Below are 19627 nucleotides of genomic sequence, written 5' to 3'. Positions count from 1 at the left end.
ACCGAGCCTGTGCCCCCTTTTATAGAAGGGTTTGTTTGTGGAGCAATGTACCAGAGAGAAGAGAAGAGAAGAAAGAGAAGAGAAGAGAAGAGAAGAGAAGAGAAGAGAAGAGAAGAAGAGAAGAGAAGAGAAGAGAAGAGAAGAGAAGAGAAGAGAAGAGAAGAGAAGAGAAGAGAAGAGAAGAGAAGAGAAGAGAAGAGAAGAGAAGAGAAGAGAAGAGAAGAGAAGAGAAGAGAAGAGAAAAGAAAAAAGAAAAAGAAAAAGAGAAAAAGAAAAAGAAAAAGAAAAAGAAAAAGAAAAAGAAAAAGAAAAAAAGAAAAAGAAAAAGAAAAAGAAAAAGAAAAAGAAAAAAACCACCCCCCTCCCATGGTCCAAACACTTCCGTTTTCAGTAAAGTAAAATGTGGAAAAATACATTTAAACTGGAAGGAAAAGCATCTCTTCTTCCCCCCCCCCGCGTATTAAGACTTTTTTTCTTGCTTTTCTTACTTTCAAAAGGTTTCCTGATTTCTGGGTTTTTTTCAATGAAAACTGCAGCGAAGGCACCAAAGATTTTGCAAAACATCACCGAGTTGCCAAATTAACCTTTGGCGGGGGGGGGGATCAGCTGGAAAACATCAGCTTGGACCTTCGGCTGCGCCCCAGTGCCCCCCTGCCCTCCCTGCCTGATGCCCGCTGGGCACGGGGACCCCAACCTCTGCTAACGGCCCCGCAGGCTGCAGGGACCCGCGTGCAACTGCCTGGCTTTGCCAAAACCGTAAGGAATCACCTGAAAAAAACCAAACTGGTGCAGAGCCTGGGCTCTGGGAGGCTTTCTGAGAGAGTGGCTTGACAGCCCTGCCAGCTCCAACCTCTCTCTCTGGTGCCTTTTCTTCTTGAAGTGAGGCATAAAATAAATTGAAGCTGCTGGCTGTGGTAAACATTCCCTCCAAACATGCCTGTTCTTGATACCCCAAATGCAGATATTCAATTGTGGAAGAAAATGGAGAAAGCAAAAAAAAAAAAAGAAAAGAAAAGGAGAGAGAGAAAAAACCCGACGCTTCCAAGACACTAAAAATAGACTCTGATCACTTACCAAATGGTAAAATGAAAATGATTTGCTTTGAATAGTCTCCAGAAAGGCTCAGATACAATGTCTTGTGGAGCAAAATTGAATCAGTTGAAAGTGCAGACGCCAGCTCAGCCTAATCCCTCCCAGCTGCTTTGCTTTGCTTTTTTTCCAACAAGCAGCCCCTAAAAGTCGTCTCCCTAATCCTGCAAACTGAAATTCAATCTTGTTTTTTTTTTTTTAAATCAAGTTTCAAGCCTGGGGCTTGCAGGGTGGGGGAAGAGGAGGAGGGAGGGCTTTGGGTTGCCTCCTTCCCCTCGCCCTGACTGCAGTAAACACAGCCTTGAATTCAAGGAAAAGCTTTAAACTACAATTCGCTTGGCTCGAGCCAAACACACAAATCTGATGCCTTTAAAGCCCCTCCAGCAGACGGTAGATAGCTTTGTGATGCTCACTGAATGGCTGTCTGGTCGCTGCCTTTTTTGTTGTTGATTGGGGGCCCAAGGAGACCTTGTCTCTGGGTTGTTTCTTCTTTTTTTTTTCCTTCTTTTTTTTCGGTGTCTGCTTTTATCAGTGACTTTGGGTTGGGCATTTACCTAATGCAAAGACCAAGACAAACAATTCCTCACAGAGGCTGGTGATTGCGGCCAGCAGTGCATGTATGGGCTCTGCTATCTCGGGGAATATTGAGAGGTATTTATGACACTTTCCCAAGAGTTTTCCGACTCCTGCCCTCCTCTCCCCCGGCTCCTGCCACATGTGCGACTTGCAAGGACTCAGACGCTCCCAGGGCATCCCGGTCCTCAGCTCCCTCTGCGGCACCTGGGAGCATAACTCCACGCACTTCCAGACTTGCCTTGTCAGTCTTTGCCACCTGATGGTTCACTGATCCCCAAATTTTTCTGGCATCAAGTGATACTGGTTTGGTTTTGGACAGTAACTGAGAATAGATAAAATACCAGCAATGCATTCAAAACCAAATCCCACAGTTCAGCATCCTGATAATCCAAATTCCTGGGTCTGAACACTTCCAAACTCAGGGCTGCAAAGGTTTTCACCCTTTCAGCCATGCAGGTTGGCCCTGCGAGGCTCTTGTTTGAACCCATGCCAGGGTCCAGAATTTGAGCAGAAAAATCCTAAGACTGAGAAGAGGGAGGGTATCTCTTTTGCACTATAGAAACTCCCGTAGGAACAGTTGCAGGCAGGTGTACATTTGCTTGGAGTACCATGAAAAAACAGGAAATCCAACTTATAAGGAAAGCATGGGAAGCTCACATGGGAACCTTTGATATCCATTCTCTTTCTCTGACATATACGATGACAAAATACATACCTGCTTAACACCAGTGCAGCTGCCATGCCCTGCAGTGGGTATTTAAAGTTGGAGAAATTGGTCCCATACCATGAACATCACACATTTTGCAGATGCAGGGATGATTATTTCGTCTGTTCCTAATGTCCACTTTTTTTCAGCTTGCTGGCATAATGGTCTTGACCCCCCTCGCCGTGTCAGGAGCAAAACTCCTACTTGTTTGCAACCGACTGTTATTTCTGCTTTGAGACACCTGGGGTTACATGACATTTACTCAGGCAATATCCGTTCTTGCTCTCCGTACCCCTGTACCCATCGGTCTGATACAAGGCTGGGTCACCAGGAGTGATAAAAGCATTATTACTGAAAGTTACTTTGGACTGAATTACCTCTTGTGTAATGAGGGACAGCGCGTTGGGCACCCGGACTGAATGGCCACATGCGTTGGTTGCTGGATTTTATCATGTAAACTGATGGACAGGTTAGATAAACGTACAGGAATAAATGGGTAGAGACATACAGACAGGTACATGGGGGACCGATGGATGAGAATAATCAGCATATGCAGACGCATACTGGGTCTGTGCAGAAGATGGGTAATTACCCATATTAATACAGATATTAATACAGATGTTAATACAGATATTAATACAGAAGAAGTGATGATGGAGGCAAAGCGTGTGTATTTGGCACGGACTAGATGGCCGGGCCAGGGTCTTGGTTTGGCAAATGTGGTCTCGATGCACATCAGGATAACTAGATGTGGGACGTGCTGTGTTAGAGCAAGTCCCCTCTGGGTGGGCAGAAAGTTTAGGTAGGCTGGCTTTAGCTGGCTGGCTAACTGGGTAGTGGAGCTAGGGTGGAGGTGGCTGACAGGCTGCACAGCAAACCCCAGAGAGAGAAGAGGTGTTGGCTGGATTTGCCATAAAATAGAAATATTTTAAAATGTAGGGTTAGGTATGAGAGAAATATAGAAGGAAAAATAGGAAGAAGGAAGAGAAAGAAAGAAAGAAAGAAAGAAAGAAAGAAAGAAAGAAAGAAAGAAAGAAAGAAAGAAAGAAAGAAAGAAAGAAAGAAAGAAAGAAAGAAAGAAAGAAAGAAAGAAAGAAAGAAAGAAAGAAAGAAAGAAAGAAAGAAAGAAAGAAAGAAAGAAAGAAAGAAAGAAAGAAAGAAAGAAAGAAAGAAAGAAAGAAAGAAAGAAAGAAAGAAAAGGTTTCGAATAAGCTTGAAATTAGCTAGGCAGATAAATTTGCATGGGATGGATTGCAGCATACCCGAGCCTGACAGCTGTATTAAAATGAGCAAATAGGTGTCTGTATATCACATATTGATTTGTTGAATGGGTGTGGAACAGATAAATGTGGAAGAGAGAAAGCTGGATTGGGTAGGTAAAGTAATTGTTGGGTGTCTGGGAAGTTAAGCAGAGTAAATGTAATGTGGAGAGATTAAAATATGGAAATGTGGACTATCGCAAGTGGATATTGTAAGTATGTAGCTATAATAGATAGCAACTAGATAAGTACAGATATAACAGAAAACCTAGCGGGACATACGCAATAAATGGAGACATGAACTGATATCTGTATCAATTAACATGATATGCAGAGATTTTCTGGGCTACATAAATTAAATAAAAGTGACATGGGCAGCAGCGGCACTAAAAGATCTAAAATGGGGAAATGGATGTGAGGAGGAAGAGGTGATCCACTAGAAATACTGGGACTATTCTGGGGTTAGGTCAGCTGAGTAAAAATTGGATGGATGGGTGGATGAAGAGATGGGTACATATACCGATTTAAGAGATTATTAACTGAGCTTGTATCAGCTGGAAAGATTGGCTAGATAAACCTGTAGATAGCAGATTAATAAATTAAAGGCCAAAAGAGAGAGAGACTAGATTGAGATGGACAGATTTGCAGCAGATAGAACATGTGTTGTCTGGGTGTAAGGATGGAAAGATAGCTGGAATGATGGACTAAATGTATGACTAATACAACCAGAAAATATGGGCTGACAGGCTGAATAGGGCATTGATTATGGACAATGTGGATAGAGGGAGGAATAGATAAAAGAAGAATAACAACAGAGTTAATAGATGAGTAGTTAATAGAGTAGTAGATGGGTAACACCCATAGAGAGGGTATCTAGTCATTGAAACTACCTGCAAATACAGAGAAGTTTGAAAAAGGAGACGTACAAGGCATAGATGAGCGAAAGAAGTATTGGGTAAATGCATACAAAAAAGCTAAATTGCACAGACACAAGAGAAGAATAGGTATGGGAAAAAGCAAAAAAGCACTTAAGAAAAGAGATAAAATAGATATGGATAAATAGGTTACATATAAAATTCATATAGAATAAAGAGATTATGCTGAAAAAACAAGCTTGGAACAACTAGCGAGCTAACAGGTTGGACTAGGTATTGGGTACATAAAGAGACAGAGGAGTATTCATGAGCTGGGAGTGTTGAGAAATTAGCCTGATGATCAAGTATGGATTAGAGGGATGTTATATGGGAGAGTAAATCCTGGACAGGATCATTGGTGAAGAAGGATGTGGGTGCACATACCAATGAGTGGGTACCAGGAAGCTCGACAGAGTGGGTACGAGTGAGCAGAGAGATGAATATGGATGGAACAAGGAGGAAGATGAAAATATGTAGTTTACCATGTGCTATGGAAATCCAGAGATTAATTAAAATTTGCATCAGATTGATCCAATAGGTAAGTAGTCACAGGCATTAGCTTAATGAGTATGTATAAAAGAGATTGCGAAAAAAGATCAGTTAATCGTGGCATTAGTCGCACTGATGTCTTAGGCATGACAGGGAAAAGCAGAAGTGGTGAATACATTAGTGCTAGAAGAAAGGACAAGAGCGATTAATAGATGTGAGATAGTCTAGATGTGTGAGACATGAATGTATGCAAAAAAGGCAAAGAGGCCAGGTAAATAGGAACACATGGGGAAAATGGATTGCTAAGTGTTATGAAACTCAACTGTAAACACCTACAGGGATGTGTGGGAGAAAAAATTAGGTGATCTGCAGTCATAGGAGAGACAGAAAGAGAACAGATCTCTCTGCACAATAAACATAGAGAATTTACATGATCAAGGCTAAGATGTGACTCCCAAACCAATCCTAAAACTAACCCTAGTTCTAAATCCTGACACAAACCCAACCCTAAGATTAAAGCTTATCTTAACACAACACTAAGCCAAACCTAACCCCTAGCAGTATCTGAACATAGCAGTAACCCGTAACCCTAACCTCACCTAAAATTCTGCACCCAACATCTAACCCTAACAGAAGCTGAGACCTAGCACTGACCTTGATACTAACCATAATCCTATCCTAAACCTAACTCATGTCTCACCCTAACTCAGCCGTAATCCTAAATGCTGAAAGAATCGAATCCCTAACTCTAAACCAATCTCAAACCAGCCCTAACCTTAACCAAATCCTGACCCTAACTCTAAGCAGGAAGCCTCAGCCCTATCTCTAACTTAATCTTAACCTTGCACCTTCGAGGAACTGGTAGAAATGTATGATACATTTGTGTTTAGCTGATACTAAACTGTGTTGAAACAAAAGGAAGAGGATTAGGTAGATATGTCAGAGATGGACTTGTCAGTTTTATGTGTTATAAAGTTATATGGTATTCGTTGGCTACGAGGAGGTAGGAAAGTTGGCTAAATGAGTGGGTATAAGGTAGAGACAAGCAAATTAAGTATGTCATGTAGAACAGTTATACCAGAGAGCTCAGAGTGTGCAATAAGAAATTCATAGTTAAGATCTCAGATCAGAGATCAGATAGATGAAGATATATAGTGATACATACATCCAGCTAGGCTTGAGGTAGACAGGCATTGGCATGGGATAGACAGGTAAGGAATGAGGGAGGAGGAAAAGTAAGGCAGGTGAGTACACACAGGGCGGGGGAGCTGTGGAATGAGTAGGTATGTATGTTGTTAAAGCTTCTTGAAATGTATGGAGAGGACAGGTAACGGGGTGGGTTCAGGTCAGGAGAGCAGGCAGGACTGTAGGTCGGTAGTTTCTGCCTTTTTCAGATGATGACCCCTGCAACGGTGACGAGTGGAGGTGCCAGCCCCTGCCCGCTGAGCTTCCCCCATGGACCGCAGGCGAGCGAACACTGCTTACCGCTCTCCCCGAAGCCCTGGAAATGAGACGGGGGCCAGCGAGGGGAGCGGACCCGTGTTCATCACACAGGGCAGCGAGGCTGGGGTAGGTGTAAGGGGCAGACGGGCCAGTTTGGGGGGTACAGGCGGGTGGGCAGGGGCTGTAGGCTGGTGTGCTCAGAGGTAAAATGTGCCAAGCCACTTAAGGCAACAGAATGAGCTCTCAGAGGACAGGATCCAGCCCTTTTTGGTGCCACGCCAGGCAGAGGGGTTGCACAGGTCCTGTGCTGAACCCAGTTCAGTGCCACCATGTCAGCCCGTGGGACCGCAGAGGTGGGTCAGGAGAGGGGCCAAGACCCGTCTCAGCAGGCACTGCAGAGTGCAGGGCAAGAGCAGGCATTCTTCCCTGCCAGAAACGTAACGGGCTTTCCTCCGGCTCCCAACATCTGCACTGCTGACGGTATTTTATTCACCTCACCGCCGGGAACAAGCTGGTGTGGTGGGCAGAGACCCGTGCGGGATGTCCCAGCCCCGGTCTCCGCTGCTGAGCCCACCTTGGAGGGGATGCTCCCAGCGCTGCTGGCTTCTGCAGCGGGGCGGGGGGGGGGGGCTGCTGCCTGTGTTAGCCGGTTCCTGGGGAGGGGAGGGGGGACTGGCCCCCAAGCTTCTCACCTGCCCTTCCAGGTTTGCTTTCAAAGGTTCAAAACCTGCCTCTGTAGATGTTTACAGAGTGGGGTCTTCCTTCGTGAGAGCGCAAGATTAAATTTAGGACCTGACTTCAAACCCAGACTTGTGAAAGCACGACTGTCCAAAATATTCCTTTCACCTCGCTTAATTTTATGCTTAACTTCAAGCAAGTTTGGCTTGCTGACTTCAGCAGAGTGCGAGCGGCGGGGTGCGAGCAGCACTGCGGTTATCCACGGGGCACAGCCCCGCTCCCCCGCAGCCAGCGGCAGGTTTCCAGCTGGCCTCGGTGGGAGCGGGGCTTCGCCCCACGCCTAGCAGCCTTTTGCTGGGTAGTTCCCTTGTGTGCTCAAGTGCTTTCTTGAATTAGCTCTTAAATACATGAGCCCTCCTTCTAGACTTTTTGGGAAAAAGAAAAGAAGGGAGTGGAAGGAGAATGGGAATCTTTGAAGGTGCCCGAGTGCCTGAGACGCTGGTCAGCCTCTGGAAGGGGTTCGGGTTCCCACAGCTTCACCCAGGCAGTTAGAGGAGCCTCGGGAGGAGCCAGAGCAGATACCTCTGATGGACACAGGCACTAGGTGCTTTTAAAGTTCCACGATGTACTTTGCTGCATCTTCAGACCTCTAAATCCCTCTCAAAGTCTCACTCTTAGTGTCTAAATCCCAGGTGCCTGACTCACTTTTAGGAAAATCTCACACCAGGACTGATTCACTGAATAATTTTTTTAAATCTGGTCCTCACTCACATAGGGCTTTTGAAAATCCCACTGCTAATCTCCTATACCCAGGCATGTATCACTTTGAAGCCTGTAAAATAAATTGCTTTGCGCTCCTGGGGGACAGCAGCTACTTTGTCCCTGCTTGTACTAAGTCAGATTTTTGTTTCTTGCATATTAACACATAAAATTTTGGGGAAGCTCTGAGGCTGCTGTTGGAGACTTGAATTAGCAAGCCGGATGGAGGGCTGTTTTACGTGTTCTTCTGGGGAGGCACCGCACGCTGCCCTGGGTTGTGGGTCTGCAGCAGCAGAGGTGTGGGGAGGAGCTGGTTCTGGGCTGCTCGTTGACATCCGTGGGGTTTGCCCGTGGGCACAAGCCTTCGCTCAGCTCCACTGATCTCCTGGGAAGATTTGTGGGCAAATTTGCTCATCTCTAGCAGAGGCTCAACATCGTTACCCAGCTTTTTACAAGAAATTGCTTGGGTGAAGAAGGGAAAAAATTAAATACATCTGTTCTTTCATTTTTCTTTTTTTTATTTCCTATGGGAATTTTTATTTGTTGGGAAGTTTTTTGCTAAATAAAATTTTTGTGCATATGCTTTCTTCATTAGAGAAACTGGAGTTGGGGATAAACAAATTACTTTTTCCTGTAAAAAAAAAAATTTTAAAAATCATGCCACAAAATAAAAAGCTGGCTGCCATTGAAACATTTTTGATAGAAAATCTGCCTGCAGCCCTACCTCTTAATCAGTTTGTGCAGAGTGTAGCCTGTAGCTTGTTAATAAGAGCAGCTTGCCCGAGCGGTTCGCACAATGGTGAGCTGCAGAGGAGGCTTGTTGCATAGCTGTGGATTTTATTTTGCAGCTCTGTTAATTAAAACATATTTTACTTTGAAGGAGGTTTTTACTGTTTTCTATGAGGGTGAGCAGAAAACTGTTCTCCTGGATAGGTTAAAGGAGGGATCTGAACTAATTTTTTTTTTTTTTTGGAAGTAACAACTCTGTTTGAAGGGCAAACTCTTAGCAAAAACAATGTGTAGTTTCTTATTTTTATTTGTTCGCAGCCTTTGTATACAGGCTGGTTTATGAGTCTGACTATCTTGGCTGTTTTGATAATATCAAACTAAATTTTCACATACAAGTTGCCAGACTGGAACAGAAAAGTTGTCACGTATTCTTATTTAATCGGTAAAGTAATTTTTACTTATACAAGGGTAAACTAAAATAATAAGGCCTGAAACTGAGCCATTGAAGTTAATGGCAAAACCTTCATAGGTTCCACATAAAGCCTGTATTTTTATTATCCCAGTTCCAGTGACTTTTGTTGCAAGTTTGCAGCAAAACGTTAGGGCATTTCTAAGTGTTATTTTTATTATACAAAATCCCATTAAAATCCGTACTGAAACATCCCATTAATTTAAATGGGACTTTGCATAGTTTGCTGAGTTCCAGGCCACAGATAAAGAAAAGTACGCAATTTGGAGTTAAACTGACCACAGCTTTTTATTAGAAGACATTTAATCTTGAACGAACAGCACAGTCTGAGGCATGAAGTCTTTGTGAACTTCATCCTGGGCTTGTGCAATAGGAATCTCCACCCAGGAGCAACTTCTGAGGAGGTCACCTGGGACCTCTCAGGACTGTACGGGGATCCCCAGCAAACCCCTAGCCCAGGTAGGTATGCAAAGGGCTCCCCAGGCAGCTTTGCCTTGGAAAAATCCGTATAGGTAAGCCAGCACACCCAGAACAAATGGAAAACTCGATTCAGCTATTCCTCTGGCTCTAAGAATCAGCTCGCCTTGACAAAGGCAAGGCTGCAGTCAGCGGGCAGGAGTCTGGGGGGTCTCGCTAGGTCGAAGACACGCAGCTTCAGAGATCCCTGCTTGAGCTCCACGTGCTGGAAGCCACTTGCAGGAATGTGCAGGGCGAGGGATGGAAAACCACCGCCTCAGTGTGTGGGATCACCCACCAGTCAGGCACTGGCACGGGGAGCTCAGAAACCAACGCGCCAAGAGTGGTGGGGAGAGCCGTTCTACACGTAGGAACTCCCTTTGGGGACTTTGGGGGGCTAAGGGACCGTTAAATGCCAGCCCTCCTCAGCTGCCCCCAGCGTGGGCACACTGTTGGGCACCTCCAAGGGCATATCCCTAAGGAAGCTGTGCTTGGGCAAGGCGGTCCCAAGCCATGCTTCAAACACACCAAGACCCCAAATAATTCAAGCTCCAACCATTGAGGAGGAGACCTGAAGGCTGCTGGAAGCCGGGCACCCGTAAAAGTGCACAGGGAAGGTGTAGGAGCTGCTTTCTGCTCAGCGTCCTCTTGGAATTTTCCTTTCCCTGAGCCGTAAATGTGTCGAGATGCCCAAATTTCGCCCAGCAGCAGGGGATCAGCTCTCCCTTGCACATCCACGGGGCAGGGGATGCCGGTGACGGTCACCAGCCCAGGACCCCAGGCAGGCTGTGTCCCCGGCTGAGCTTCAGGGGGGCTCAAGACTCCGACAGCAACTTGCCGCAAGGTTTGGCTAAACGTGAGCCTTGCAAGTCGCTACTCTGGTTTAGGACTAACAGTGCTACCTCCGGGAACCAGAGAAAAATGAAGACAGAAAAATCCAGTCTAAAATAAGAGCTGGGGGCTTGCAGATACCCCCACCCCCGCCCTCTCCGCCAGGGATCAAGCGGCTCCGCGCAGAGAACTGCAAAGCTCCGGGGAGATGGGGGTGGGGGTGGTGGGACATCCGCGGCCGCGCAAACAGCGCCTTTGGGCGGCGGGGGGGCAGCCCCGGCAATGGCTTTTCCCGCCGGGGAGGAAGGCGGCTGCCGTCGGATCCGGCCTCGCCGCAGAGAATTTATTGATTCGTTGGCTGAATGATGGCATTTTTCACAAAATGTTAATAGTAATGAAATAGTAATGAAATAATAATGAAATCGGAGTCTTTTGTGCTTGCAAGAGCTTGGGGGGAAAAAATAAATAAAGCGAGCGACCTGAAAAAAATCAAGATATCGGGGAATTTGGAGGAGCAAGAGAAAAACGCACCTTGGCAAAACGGGAAAAAAAACGGGCAAAAACGGCTCGGCGGGAAGGAGCGGCCCCGGGGCTGCGACCAGCCGAGGGGGGGTCTTCAGGGTGCGAGAGCTAACTTTTTTGGGAAGAACCCCCTCCCCAACCCACGGCTTGAGGGACCCACGGCAACTTCGCCCCCCTCGGCCGGCGGCTCCCGGGGCGGGGGCGCGGGGCGACGGCGCAATTACCGGGGGGAGCGGAGGGACCCTCCCTAAAACGCCGCCACGGGGCGAGGGGGGAGAAAGCTGCTTTTCTTCTTATTTAGTCGATCTCTTAAACACAGCCGGAAAAGAACATTAAAGGCATTTCTAGATTTCGTTTCCGTTTGGTTTTTTTTGTTTTGTTTTTCTTTTTTTATTCCCATGCTCTTAATTTTGAAAAAAAAAATCACAAAACATAACTTATAAAACAATATATACTGCATCCTTATCCACAACAGCATAATTGAAACATCCAGCGTAACGTTTACCACAGGTGTGAAATACACTGGGAAAGAAGTACCGTGTGCATTTTATATTATGTTTCTTTGTCATCTACAGGTAATAAGTATCAACAAAAATAAGCAACAAATATGCCTGCAATTAAACTTCATATGCGTTTTGTATGCGTATTAATAAAGATCATATTTATCTTTTTTTTTTTTTTTTGCCAACAAGCACTTGTTAAAGTATCTACATTTACATAATAACACCTTAAGATAATAACACCTTAAGATCGGGGGGGGGGTGTGTGTTTTTTGGTTCCTTGTTTTTCCTTCACAGTTAGAAAAGCAAGGAACGGCTTTGCTAAGCAACCTTCCCGGACGCCGAGGCTCGCTGTTTCTCTAGCAGAGATGCAGTATCTCGATTCACTTCATAACAGACTATTTTTCGTCTTTTTTTTCTTTTCTAGACTCTCTTAAAAGGGGGGTGGTTGTTTGTTTCTTTTTTTTTCTTTTTTTAAAAGAGAAACACCCGCACTCCCCCTTGCATTTAAATAAAGATGAATGATAATTTCATTATCAGGATAAGACTTTGGATGGGGAAAATGCTGAACGGTTTTCGCATCGCTGGAGGGTTTCTGCGCTCTCTCACAACCGGGGATACTGCAGTCTTTTGGAAAGGATGAAGAGGTAGGAACCTTGAGCTGCTTAGTATCAGGAATGACTGGATTATAGCTTCCAACTAAAGAAAAAACATCAAGAATCATGCATTTTAAAAACAGTTTATTCAACGGCCAAGGACAATGATCCGGCACAATGCAACGGTAGATATAAATATAACCTTATATAAGTGGTTGACCCTTGTCATTATTATTTTTAATAGTTTCATACCTAATATTTTAACCATTTTCCCCGCAGAATCTACTCTGCGAATTATTTTTTTTCCTCTCCCCCTCCTTTTTTTTTTTTTTCTTTTTTTTGTTTCCGAGTGTGATTCTGTTTCTCAGTGGTAAACATTAACCAAACTCTTCCCGTGCGACAAGCGGCCAAGAACCGTCCCACCAGCTCTTACCACCGCGGCCTCTCCCCCCGCGCCGCCCTCCCCGCGGGGAAGCGGCCGCCTTACCAACTCCTGTGCAAGTTCAAGTAAACACATACAACCCGCATAATCCAGAGAAAAATTGCAACTCATCCATGTACCAGGTTTCCGTGTCTCTTGCAAAAGTTTTCTGGTCCGTTTACGGTTTTTGATGGTTTTAGTTTGTTTTTGGCTTTGTTTTTGATTTGGGTTTTTTTTGTTGTTTGGGTTTTTTTTTTTAAGCGCTGTTTTGTTGGTTGCGTCGTTGCTTTGCATTTTTTTTTTTCCTAGACAGTCGAAGTCCGCGGAGCTTTTGGGGTTTATTTTTTGGCGGTGTTTTGTTTTGCTTTGTTTTGCCCCTCTACTCACTCGCTCGGGTTTTGCTTTTAATCATCATCGGGTTTTATTTTTTAATTTTTTTTGCTTTTCTCCCCTTTCCCGTTAAACGTCTCTTTGCTTCTGCTTTGCTTTGCCGGCGGCGCTTTGCATCGAGTCCGTCAACTGTTGTACTGACAGGCGTTTAGACTAGAGCCGGGGCTTTGCAAACTGCTGTAGCCAAAACTGGAGTGCTGCTTTGATTTCAGCCTGAGGCTGGCTAGGCTGGAGTTGCAAGTGTCCCGGTAGACGCTGTACGGCGAGCCCGGTGGCCCGTAGGGACAGGCCGGCGAGGACATGGCCGAGTTCAGCGAGGAGCCGCCGATGTTGTTGATGTTGTTGAGGCCGGAGTTGGCCATGCCCGGCACGGCCGAGTGGCCCATACTGGAGGGCATGTTCATGGAGGAGATGCTGCTGGGCGCCGAGAACATGGACTGCGAGGAGAGGGGGCTCATGGAGTTGAAGAAGGTGAAGCTCTTGGTGGAAAGCGGCGCCGGGGTGAGGCTTTTGGTGGCCCAGTTGTTGTAGGGGTAGCCGGCGTACACGTCGTCGTAGGGCTGCATCAGCCCGCTGAACTGCGGCACGTAGCCGTTCTTGCACAGGTCCATCTGCTGGTTCCGCTCCCGCTTCCTCCACTTGGCCCGGCGGTTCTTGAACCACACCTGCGGGACGGGGCGCGGGGGGGGGGACAGACGGAGACACCGACACGGCACGGTGAGTGCGGGACCGCCACCGCCCCCCTCCCCGCCGCCGGGCCCGCGGCTGCGCGGCTGCGCTCAGGGGAGAGCGCGGCTGCGCGCAGGGGAGAGCGCAGGCAGCCTTGCAGCCAGGCGCCAGCCCTCCCCCTGGCCCCGCACCGCAGCCCCCCGCAGCCCCTTGTCCCGCGTGGGACGCGAGTCCCGCTCCGCGGGGTGCCTGCGCGCACACTGTCCTCTGCGCGCATCCCTCTCTCACTCAGCGGGGTGTGCGAGCCGGGATGCGCGCAGCCGCCTCTCCGCCAAGGGTACCTGCGCGGGTGTCCGCCCCACGGCCCCGGCCGCGGCCCCACGGCCCCCCCCCCAAACCGCGACAAGGCAAGGGGCGAAGGCACGGCCCGCTCTGATCAGGGCCGGCTCCGCCGCCTGCCCCGACGCTAATGCCGTGTAATAAAAGTCCCCTGTTACAGATCATAAAAGACGGGATTGGATTAGTATGTTTAGGTTAAAAAAAAAAAAAATCAGTCATCAGTCCCTGCATCGCGCTTGGATGGATGATGCAGCCTCTGCCGTTATATCTAAGGAGAATTTACAGCCCTGACCAAGAAACAGAGAAGCGGGGGCCGCTCCTGGTGTTTGATGCAAAAACCTGAGCCAGGCTCTCTCTTAATTTTTTTTATTATTTTTAAATTTTTTTTTTTTAGCCCTCGGAAAGCGTTGCAGTCCCCCGCGATGGAAGCCGGGCAGCCCCAAAATTCTTTTTTTTCCAGGTTAAAAACCAGCCTCGCCCTGCCAGCCTCTCCTGCTGCATCCCCCCCATCCCGGCTTTCTCCGACCGAGCCGTCGCCCCCGGGCTCTCTGCGGGCCCCAGGGTCCCGGGCAGAGCTGCGCGGCTCCGTGCGCCCGGCCCCGCGGAGGCTGCGCTCCTTCCGGAGCCGGGCGGCGGAGAGGGGTGGGGGGGGCTCTTCGGGCCACCCCTCCCGGCGCAGGAACGGCGCAACTATTATTAAATACCGGTCTCAAGGGTGGAAACTTCGGGGGCGGGGGGTAATGGATGGCGGAGTCTACTTTAAAAAATAACAATAATAAAAAGAATCCCATATAAATAGGAAACGAAAGCCAACATGTTCAAAACCTGTAATATACTCCTCGGAAGGTGCTTCCAGACAGGAATTTCCTGAAAATGAGGGTAATAGTTTTAATTATGGCTCCTAGACATTTTAAAGGAAGGCCCTCATAGCAAATTAAGGTTAGATTTGCAATCTGCAATCTCAGAACATCAAAAAAAAAATCTCCACACAGAGGGAGAACGAAATTATGTTAATGGCAACTCATATATTAGTTTTATTTGCTTCCTGAAATATTCCACCAATATTAACGCAGTTTAGTCTCCGCTCCGGCTTTGTTTTGTTTTAAACTCAATTAAGACAACGCTTTCAGATGCATTTCCCCCATTGCAGATGGGTGTTTACTCTTGAGAGGTTTAAAGCAGAATCTCTGTAATCCGATTTGGTCACTCGCGGTTTAATTGCCAAGAAAAAAAAAATAAAAAAAGAAAAGTGTCTTTTTGGGACGGCGGGGCTGCTCTCCGCGGACTCCGTTTTCTCCCGGGTTTCTCAGCCCACGGCCCCGGCAGAAACCGCGCGGGGAAATGTCCCGGGTGGAAAGGCAAGGGAGAGGTGAAGAAACCGTGGCAGCCCAGGCACGGCCGGTCCAGCCCTTCATTGCCGGGGTAGTTCATTCACAAGCCTCTCTAAGGGACTGCCGAGGCTGCACATGTATATGTGCCTATATATACATGCATACATATATATATATGGTGGCACCGGCGTGCAAAGACCAGGCGTCTCCGCCGCAGGAGTTATGGCTTTTGGAGCGCCATGGCTCCCCGCTCTGCACACCGGCGGCCTCTGCGGACCCCCGCTCCGCCCGTGGCCGCGGGAGATGCGCGCCCGGGAGGGGCTGGCACCGAGAGCCCGCACCCGGGGATCGCGGCGGGCCCGGGGGCTGCGATGGCATCGAGCAGCGCTTTGCTGGGGAAGTTGATGGTTATTGCTGGGATCACGGGTAATAAGCGGAGTAAGGGCAAGGAGATGCCCGGCCGCTCGGCTGCGGGGTCGCTCCAGCCCCGCGCTGGGTTTAGGCCCACCAGGAGGAGGAAGGGGGGGTCTCCTCCCTACAGCAGGGCCCTTCCCAAGCTTCTGACCCCCTCCGCCGCCCCCCTGCGCTGCTCGCTCCCCACTTTCGGGACCCATCCCCAAGCGCGGGGCCGGCAACTCTCTGCGGCCGGGCGCTGAATGTCTCCCCTCGCGCTTGGATCCCCATTTTAGTCATTAAAGCGAAACCCGCAGCGGCCGGGCCCTGCTCACAAACCGCCTCGGCGGCTCCCGAAAGCGGCAATTGCCCCGAGATCCCCCTCCACCCCCGCCGCCCTCCCTCCTCTGCGGGGCGCGGAGCAGAGCCCCGCACCCCGCGGGGCAGGCGCCCCTCTCACCCGGACTCGGGGCTCGGTGAGGTTGGTCCAGACGGCGATCTCCTCCCGCATGCTCATGTCGGGGTAGCGGTTCCGCTGGAAAGTGGCCTCCAGCTCCTGCAGCTGCTGGCTGGTGAAGTGGGTCCGCTGCCGCCGCTGCTTCTTCTTCTTCGCCGGGTCGTCGGCGGCCCCGTCCTCCGTTTTCTGCTCGCCGCTGCGCTCCTTTTCTGCCGTGGGGTGTCGGGGTTTGGAGGTGTTTTGGGTTGGTTTTTGGGTTTTGTTTTGTTTTGTTTTTCAAACAGAAATACAGGCACACAAAGGCAGGCACGCCGCCCCCGCACCCAGCCCTGCCCGCTCCACCGGAGGGACGCGTGGGGGCACCCACGCGGGTCCTGCCGGGGCCCTTGCACCCACCGAGCGCCCCGCAGACCTTCCTGGGGCTGGGGAGGAGGACGGAGCCCTGCCCGGGCCCAGGGCACCCCGTGAGGCAGCGAGACCCCCGGCTCGAAGCGGGCGCGGGGTCCCCGCGGCACCGGCCGCTCTGCCTCCCCACGGCGCCGTGTCACTCCCCCAACCTGAGCTGCGATCTTTGCTCCATTGTCTTTGTTGTGCTCGGCCGCGACAGGAAACTTCGGAAGGGCAGGGGTGTAAAACCCAGCAGCCATTAATTGCAAAAGGCACCCTCTCTCTTTGCCTCTAAACACCCGCTCCCTTATTTCTTTTTTTTTTCTTTTGTCGCTTCTAGGATTTTAGTGTTTATTTTAACCTGAGGCTGAGCGAAGCCCTCTGCAAAAATCGTATCGAAAGAAGCGAAGCAAAGAAAAAAAAAAAACCACCAAAACCACAAACACCACCAAAACAAAAACCACCAAACCAAACCCCACAGGAGAATTTTCGCGGCGGGGGTTTGCGTGGACTGGGAGGAGGAATCCAGCCCCTGCCCCACGGGAGGACAGACCCCCGCTCCCTTTTCCTAACGGCCTTTCTGGTTCTCCCAGCCCGGGTTTCGGCCGGATTTGGCTCGGCTGAAGCGCTCGGAAAGGGACTCAAGGGCCTGAACGAAATGTGCTCCCTGCCCGGGGTCCGCGGGAGCGGGGAAAGGTGCGGCCGGGCGGCGGGGGCCGCGGCCATCCCCTCGGCTTCGGATCTGCTGCTGCCTAAAGGAAACTCCGCGGGGAGTTTTCCCTTTTAGAGTTTTTTTCCCGCTCCTTTTAGAGGGTTTTCCCCCCTTTTTTGAAGTTCCCCCCCTTTTAGAGATTTTTTCCACCCCTTTTAGAGTTTTTTTACACACACATACCCTTTGCAGAGGGTTTTATCCTGCCGGCGGCAGGCCCGGGGGCATTTCTACAGCCCCGACCTCTGCGAGTTAAGCGGGAGTCTAAAAATAATCGCGGGCTGCATCCAGAGCCCGGGAGGACTCGTCCTTGCAAAGTCACCCCCGAATCGCTGCTCGCCTGGGCACCCTCTGTAGCACAACGCGGGCGGGGCGAGCTCCCCGGCGGCTCGATAGAGACCCCGAAAGGGGCGGCGTGCGGCCCGGCCGGCCTCGCTCTGCGCGAAGAGCTTTGCAGAGCAAACAAGGCCTCTGCAGCACAGATCCCATCGGCACCGGGCCCCCCCGAACCCCCCCGGGCCCCCGCTGCCCCCGGCCCCTGGGACCGGCCGAGCCGCACGGCCCGGTGTTTTCCAAAATAAGAAACCAAAATAAACCCGGCAAAGCCAAATCCTCACGCTTTCGGCTGGGAAAAGCCCGGGGAAACCGGGCCGAGGGGGAGCCGGGGAGCGGTAGGAAAGCGCCTGGGATCCGGCCCGGCCGCCCCTCGCCCCGCTCCGGCTTTAACCCCGCCAGCATTTAATTAAAAATGTGTGATACAATTTCAAATCATAAGGCACATTAGCTTTAATCGGCTTTTGTTCCTTTTTTGGCTTTTCTTGCCCCGTTAAAAAAAATAAAATGTGAAAGGTATTTCGCAGCTTCTCGGAGATCCTCAGCCCTCCTCCAGCACCGAGGGGTCACACACAGGGGTAGGGCAAAATGGAGCAAATCTCCCTCTCTAATCTCAAATAATCCCCTCTAATCTCGGAGTCCCTTCCAGACGCCGGTCCCTAACTTTGTTTGAGAATCAGGCTGGGAGGCACAACCCAAAACCCCATTTATCCTCGGGTGCCACTTCGGGACCGACTCGCCACAGCCACTCTCTAGGCTATAGGACCTGATAAAACGCCGAAGAGTGACAACAGCTATTAAAAAAAATTAAAATTAAATAAGAGATAAACTCCCCCTGAAAGGGTCTCAGTGGAAAGCGGGTATCACGCTCCTCCTGCAGCTTTTGTTTCCTGCTCTTAACTTCCCTCCTCATTCTGGAAATGTTGCGACTTTAATTAAATACAAACTGGGAAACCACAGCTTTCCCTTGCACATGGTGGTCAGGGCGCGGGGACCCTTTCCAGTGGAGAAACCTCTCCTCTGCGGCCGCGGACATCCCCTCCGCGGCGGCCCGCGCAGCCTGCGCTCGGCCCCAAGCCGCCTCTGCTGCTCTGCAGGACTTTTTTTCTCTTTTAAAATTTTTTTTCCTCCCCCCCCTTCCCCCCCGCCTTCTTTTGACAGAGAGATCTTTTTTCCACGTCTGCACCACCCCAGCTGGAAAATAAACCCGGGCAAAAGCTGACATTATTTCAGAAACATCCGGCAAAACCGCACTCCCCGAAGAGTCCCCCTTCCCCTCGACCCCATCAATTAATAATCGTGTTTTTTAATTAAAAAGAAGCTGCTGCTGGGCTGTGGCGGGGGATCCCTGTGTGTCCTCCCGGCGGACTGTCAGCGCCGGGCGGGCCCTTGCCCCCCGGCTCCGGTTCCCGGGGCTCGTTCGGGATGGAGCCACGGGGGTCGCCGGCAGCTTTGTACCCCCCCCTTCCCCAAATCACCTCTGATTGTGCGGGAGGGGTGCGGGTAAAGCACCCCCGAGCGCCCCGCGGAGGAAGGGAAGGGCGCGGTGGGGAGGGGGAGGCGGCGCGGGGGGGAGCGGGCCGCGGTCGCGAGTGGGGGGGGGGTGGGGAGGTGGGTTTACCTGGCACCTCCGTGTCGGAGGATTCACTGGCTGAGTTCTCGATCGGGTCTCTGGGTTCCGAGGATCTTTGCAAATGGAAGCTGGAAGCCATGTCATGGGAGGGTTGGGGTCTCAGGCTCTCGGGCAGTCTCTCCAAATTCATTCCACCTTTAAAGGAATCCATGGCAGGGGCGCCGGGCTGCCTGGGGGGGGGGGGGTTGCAGGTGTTTATTCCACACAGAAAGGAACAAGATTTTTTTTTAAAGGAAAAAAAACAACAACAATAACAACAAAAAAACCAAAACCAAAAGCTAATCCACTTATTACTAACAGTATTATTTTAAGGGTGTCGGCAGAAGAGAGCTGGGCAGTGCCTGGCAGCCGGTTGTCTCTGCTGGGGGAGAGGCACGGCAGTCCGGCCGCATAGGCAGGGAAGTGGTAAAGATCCCTTATAGAGAAACTTGCGAGTTGGACAGTTTAAAGCTAAAGAGATTAAAGTGACCTGCCCTAGAACAAATGCCTGTAGTGAGACGGGGCTCCTCCCCCTGAAGGTTAAAGCCTCCCCGGCTCGCTAAGGCATCA

The 19627-nt window shown here is 49.9% G+C and overlaps 1 protein-coding gene across 1 annotated transcript; it reads right to left on the bottom strand.

The window, feature by feature from the left end:
* Nucleotides 1–11821: 11821 nt before the first annotated feature.
* Nucleotides 11822–19238, bottom strand: PITX1 (paired like homeodomain 1). The gene is made up of 3 exons (XM_082006410.1): nt 19067–19238; nt 16020–16225; nt 11822–13492 (listed from the first exon to the last, which is right to left on the bottom strand). Exons 1-3 carry the CDS (start codon nt 19227–19229, stop codon nt 12953–12955), a joined length of 909 nt encoding a protein of 302 aa, XP_081862536.1. The 5' UTR covers nt 19230–19238; the 3' UTR covers nt 11822–12952.
* Nucleotides 19239–19627: the final 389 nt, after the last annotated feature.

The sequence above is a fragment of the Phaethon aethereus genome, assembly GCF_964289735.1.
Source record: "Phaethon aethereus genome assembly, chromosome: 14".
NCBI classification, from domain to species: Eukaryota; Metazoa; Chordata; class Aves; order Phaethontiformes; family Phaethontidae; genus Phaethon; species Phaethon aethereus.
The sequence above is the reverse complement of the archived record's forward strand: the minus strand, read 5'-3'. Positions and strand labels throughout refer to the sequence as shown.